Raw genomic sequence first — 5,292 nt, forward strand, 5'->3', positions numbered from 1 at the left:
GCCTCTCACTGTTGTGGCCTCTCCGGTTGCGGAGCACAGGCTCCGGACATGCAGGCTCAGCGGCCATGGCTCACAGGCTCAGCCGCTCTGCGGCATGTGGGATCTTCCTGGACTGGGGCACAAACCCGTGTCCCCTGCATTGGCAGGCGGACTCTCAACCACTGCACCACCAGGGAAGCCCCATATCTATGTTCTTAACAGAAAGAGGAGTAAGAGAAGACTGAGGACAGGAAGGGCTTGGCAGGGCTGTCATCCTGTAAGGGTAGAACACATTGAATTTGTGGAATCTCCAGTCTAAAGGCCACAAAGTGTTCCTTTCTGAATCCTCTGGAGGTTATCAAAGGCATTTCCCATAAGAATACTCTAAAAACCTGGAGAATTTTTCTCTTTGACACCTTGGCTACTGATGACTTCCTGTCAGGTATGTAATTATTTATAGGGCAAAGGTACATGACTACCTGGAGAGAAGTTAAGAAATAACTAGAAGATTTCTCAAATCAGTGCCATTTTCACAGCATCCTGAATACCTGAGGTTTTTCCGAAGAGATGTTGGGTCATTGGCCAGAAGGGTGTTGACCAGGCCGAAGAGCTGCATCACTCGCTCGTCCTGCCGCAGATCTTCATGGCCCTTCAGGAGGAAGACAAACTCGTGCCCGTTGCTGCCTGTAAAGAATGGGGGGAGCAGTCAGCGAGGATCAGAGGGTCTCAATCCTACTGGCTGGTGGACCACCACTGCATTCACAAGTCTGTGGACACATAACTTACCCAGTCATACGGTCCCTACAAAGAGAAGAAACACTCCCTAGAATGGATGAAAAGAATGGCCCTCCTGTTAATGGTCCGCCAATGAGATGTTGTTCAAATCAACGTAAGTAAAATTTTTAAAAAACTCTGTCTTCGAGGGCCAGGAACAAGTCTGCACAAAGATGGTCACTCTACATGTCCCCTCCCCAACCCACCTTCTGTCCTTCTCTGTCCTGCTCTGACCCGAGAAGCCTGACCCCTAGAGACCACATCCCCTGGGCTCCCCTGTGTACTTGGCCAATGGGGGCAGTGGCAGGAGGTCAGAGGGTGGGAAGAGGGAGAGGTCAGGGTACTTGTCCCTGACAACTGGCCAGGCTACGGTTCTGGAAATAGTTCCCCCCCCACTGTCTGAGCCACGGCTTCTAGGGGACGGCCTCTCTTTCCAGGTTACAGCCCTTGCCAGGCTCTGTGCTCCCTTCATGCTGGAGGTTGGGGGTGAGTACTAACTTCACACTACTTACTGGCTCTCTTAACTCAGCCACACCTCCGAAAACAGTCCTTTGGTAAAGTCTCTTTAATTAGACGCTGCTGAAAGCTGACCAACACGTGTTTTAGTATTAGAAAAGGCCAGCCCACGGAAAGACAATAACCCGTGGACCACAATTTGCTGCTGCCGGTGAATAATCACTGTTTAAAAATCACGATCACTGTTAAAGGCAAGAGAGCTGAGAGTGCCAGCAGAGCACTCAGGCCTCCCGAAACCACACCCGCTAGGTAACAAACCTCACTGAACTGATTTCTACTTCAGTCTGTTCACTTTACACAGCATTTCCCACAAAGAGAGAATGTGAGAGTAAACAGGGACACTCAAGCCCTGTGCTCTTCCTTCGATGTGGCCTGTCACCTGCCGTGCTTGCATCCGGGGCCTCCTTCTTGCCTCATCAGCTCCCTGACAGCTGCCCACCCACCCATCCTCCACATCGCAGGCCTTCACAGCTCCCTTCCACCTGTTCTGGGGGTGGCGGGAGTGTTATGCTTCACTTAAGTAAGGACAGCTGTATGAATCAACGAGGGGTCCCAGGGAGGAGGCAGTAAGGAGAAACCCACTTTTCCGTACTCGGCTCTTGATAAACGGGAGAAAGATTAGTCGTGTGGACAGCAAGCAGTCGTTTCAGGGGAGGGGAGGGGTCCGCCAGGGTGGGAGGGAGACTTGGGTCCTTACCCGAGTCTCGGGTCCGCACGACGGTCCTTACCCATAAGCGTCAACTTCCGGGGCCTCTGCTTGGATGTGATGACTTGTAGAGATGGTGCAATGGACTGAATGCGAATGATTGGCTGGTTGGGGTCGTATGTTCCTGGCACAGCCAATTCCAGGTCCCGGCACATCAGAAGTTTTGGGGACACGTATTGCAGCTCTAAGGATGTGAGCTGTGAATAATTACCACAGGGTTTAGTTTTCTGCCTCAGGGAGGAATTTAAATGCCATTTAAGTATTTTTCAATGGGTTGCTAATAGCGATGACTTGTCCCAAAGTCTGCAGGTAGAAGTGGAACCAGATGCTGGGGGGTTAGTGTTAGAATGTTCACAGACAATAAAACAGAAAGGACTATAATGACCGTTAACCCTGCTGGAGCCTCAAGATCCTACCTGAGGCAGCTGCTTTGAGATTCGTCTGAACACGTGGTAATAGAGGTCCCAGGCTTGGGTGAGGTCCTTGACATTCCCTGATTTCATGTACTTCCTGCACCACTCTTGGGCCTCCATTAAATCTCGACCATACGCCTGAGAGGGAATGCAGGGGAAATTTGCAAGTTGTCATTTGTGTTGACTAAGCCACAAGGCTGAGTCCCCAGGCAGACAGCAGAACTCCTTGGGAGCGCAGCCTGGCCAGAAGGCACTGGCCTGGATCGCTCAGCAGGGAAGCTTGGCAGTATTCCAGCCCCAAAGTCCCAACCTCAGAATGGCTTCTCAGGTAAAGTAAGTTCGGAAGACAGACGAGATGGCCTCGTGAGGAATCCCATAGTTTTCCCATTAAAGTTTTGGGACAGTTCTTGTAACTTAGTGACAAATAAATTTCTGGTGTTTTATATCCTATGACCTCCCTCCATCAGAATACATTTTCTTCAAGTCAGTAAAGAGGTTAGAGGGAAAGGCGTCTGCAAAAGGCTCTGGAGTCCCATTAGTTGACGCTTTTTCATCCCATACCTGGTTAAAGGATGTTTCCTTCAGAGTCTGGGGTCCCCGCTCCATCATAGCATGCAGGGGCTCCAGCACCTCGAACATGCCTTTCACGTTCCTCTCCCCAAAGTACAAGCGAGATGCCTCTTCCAGGCCTTCGTGCCACATCTCATGCCAGAGAATGGCCACTCGGATCAGCTCCTCACTCACCTGGATCAGAAAGGGGAAGGAGGGAAGCACCAAGGATAAGCTAAGCTCAGGAAGGCCTGTCTCGGGGAAACAGAAGGTACACTATCTGGCAGCCAGAGGGAGTACGCAGCCCTGTCATGAGGAAGAAAGACAATCTCACTCAAGACCTCTGCTCGGTGACCAGAGGCCATGAAATCTGCCCCGGCCCTGACTCACCATCATGGCCTGTTGCACCAAGGTGTTACTGTGCTCGCACATGTTCTTCAGAATCTTGTTGGCCGCATTGTGACGGGCCGTGGTGGTAGACTTAGAAGCCACCGTCAGCGGGTAGATGAGGGCCTGAAGCAAATACAGAAGGAACATTTGCAAACTCGTGTGAAAGGAGGATGACAAGAATATGATACCGACACTCATCTGAGTCTACCAGGCAGGGGCTATGCGATCTTGGCGGGGGTTCTTTTTTTCCTGGAAGGCCCCTGGGTCCCAGAGCCTGCCAGCTAGGCAGGCTCTCCCAGGGGCAGGGCAGGACAGGACGCTTAGCTCCCAGTTGCACTCGCATCTCTAGAGCAGCTTTAGGAAAGGCTGACCACCAAATCAGAAAGTCAGAAGTTAGATGAGAAACTGCCCCGGGTCTCCACGTACCTGGGGGTGGTACCGACCAATGTCTGTGAGAAGCTGGTGAATGAGACGTCCCACCAAGGGCCTCGGCGTATCAATTCTCGCAATGAGCTGAGGTATAACCTGATATTCAGAAAGACACAGTGTGCAGCATGAGATGTGGAAACAACTCCAGTTATTCTTCTGAGCCACGAACAGCTCTTATGACTTGTTTGGTAGATGCTGTTGGGCTTGGAAATGGTTCATTCTCTTCAGTTCTCTAAAAGGAACTGAAGAAAATATGGAGTCTTGACCTTGGGGTTGATCCCTACTTCCTCACCACTGTACAGCACATGCTTCCTTGCTACTCTCAACAGTGTATGATTGTAAGAGGAGGCAGACGAGGAGCAAAATCTGACCCATCCCCACCTATAACCAAGTGTCCTCCCCTGTAATCAAGTGTCCTCCCCTGTAATCAAGTGTCCTCACCTGTAACCAAGTACCTCACCTGTAACCAAGTACTTCACCTGTAACCGAGTATCCCAACCTGTAACCAAGTACCCTCACCTGTAACCAAGTACCCTTACCCCTGACCAACTGTCCTCACCTACAACCAAGGAGCCTCACCTGTAACCAAGTGTCATCACCTGTAACCAAGTAGCCTCACCTGTAACCAAGTACCCTCACCTGTAACCAAGTACCCTCACCTGTAACCAAGTACCCTTACCCCTGACCAACTGTCCTCACCTACAACCAAGGAGCCTCACCTGTAACCAAGTGTCATCACCTGTAACCAAGTACCCTCACCTGTAACCAAGTACCCTCACCTGTAACCAAGTGTCCTCACCTGTAACCAAGTGTCCTCACCTGTAACCAAGTGTCAATCTGGATCGCTTTCACCCCTTCCACTAAGGCTTCGTTTACATCTGGCCAGTGACCATAATCAAACCATAAGGTGAGGACTCTGGAAAAGAAAAATGAAAGTCATAGAAAATTTAATTTACCAGCTTTTGTCTGTTTTTTCATCTTCAAGACTCTTGGGAAGAGAACCGGCAGAATTCCAAATCAGTGGTTCTCCAACACGTTTGGTCTTGGGATTGCTTGGGAGTGGGTGGGTGGGGATGGCCAGCGGTGCTCGGCCAAACACAGGAAGATTATTCCAAGTGAATGATTATTTAATTCCAGGTAACACAGAGGGGTCACCATGGCATCAGCTCATAACTCTAACAGACGAGCCCATGGATAAGCTTTGCACATGCAGAAAGAGTTGCCTGTAGCACAGCAGCAACTTGGAAACCTGGCACTTAGCCGGTGGAGACCCCCTAACGCAGGAGGGCTGGGCACCTAGAGCCTCTGGACTGGCTGGCCTGTTGCCATTCGTTTAGGCCTCTCAGAGTTGCCTCCAAAAACTGAAGGAATTTCAGCGATATTGTGAGAAACAGCTGGGTTTCTTCTTCCTACATAACAAGCCACACATGGGCAGTCCTTGGGCCACTGCTCCCTCCTCTTTGCAGATTTCAACCGCAAAGGTGGGGCCTGGTCAGCTGCGACTCTGAGACGTGCTCATCGGGGTGGGTAGGGAAA

At 50.8% G+C, this 5,292-nt stretch overlaps 1 protein-coding gene across 1 annotated transcript in view; it reads right to left on the reverse strand.

Annotated features, from left to right (window-relative positions):
• MTOR (mechanistic target of rapamycin kinase) overlaps window positions 1-5,292 on the reverse strand; it is a 118,092-nt gene that overhangs the window by 10,912 nt on the left and 101,888 nt on the right. Inside the window, exons 41-48 of the mRNA XM_007463185.1 lie at window positions 5,096-5,140; window positions 4,576-4,670; window positions 3,754-3,852; window positions 3,328-3,450; window positions 2,950-3,132; window positions 2,392-2,526; window positions 1,998-2,172; window positions 528-663 (exon numbers count right to left, since the gene is read on the reverse strand). Of these exons, the coding sequence (XP_007463247.1) occupies window positions 528-663; window positions 1,998-2,172; window positions 2,392-2,526; window positions 2,950-3,132; window positions 3,328-3,450; window positions 3,754-3,852; window positions 4,576-4,670; window positions 5,096-5,140 (991 nt within the window). The remainder of the gene's footprint in view (window positions 1-527; window positions 664-1,997; window positions 2,173-2,391; window positions 2,527-2,949; window positions 3,133-3,327; window positions 3,451-3,753; window positions 3,853-4,575; window positions 4,671-5,095; window positions 5,141-5,292) is intronic.

The sequence above is a fragment of the Lipotes vexillifer genome, unplaced genomic scaffold (assembly GCF_000442215.2).
Source record: "Lipotes vexillifer unplaced genomic scaffold, Lipotes_vexillifer_v1.1 scaffold109, whole genome shotgun sequence".
NCBI lineage: Eukaryota > Metazoa > Chordata > Mammalia > Artiodactyla > Lipotidae > Lipotes > Lipotes vexillifer.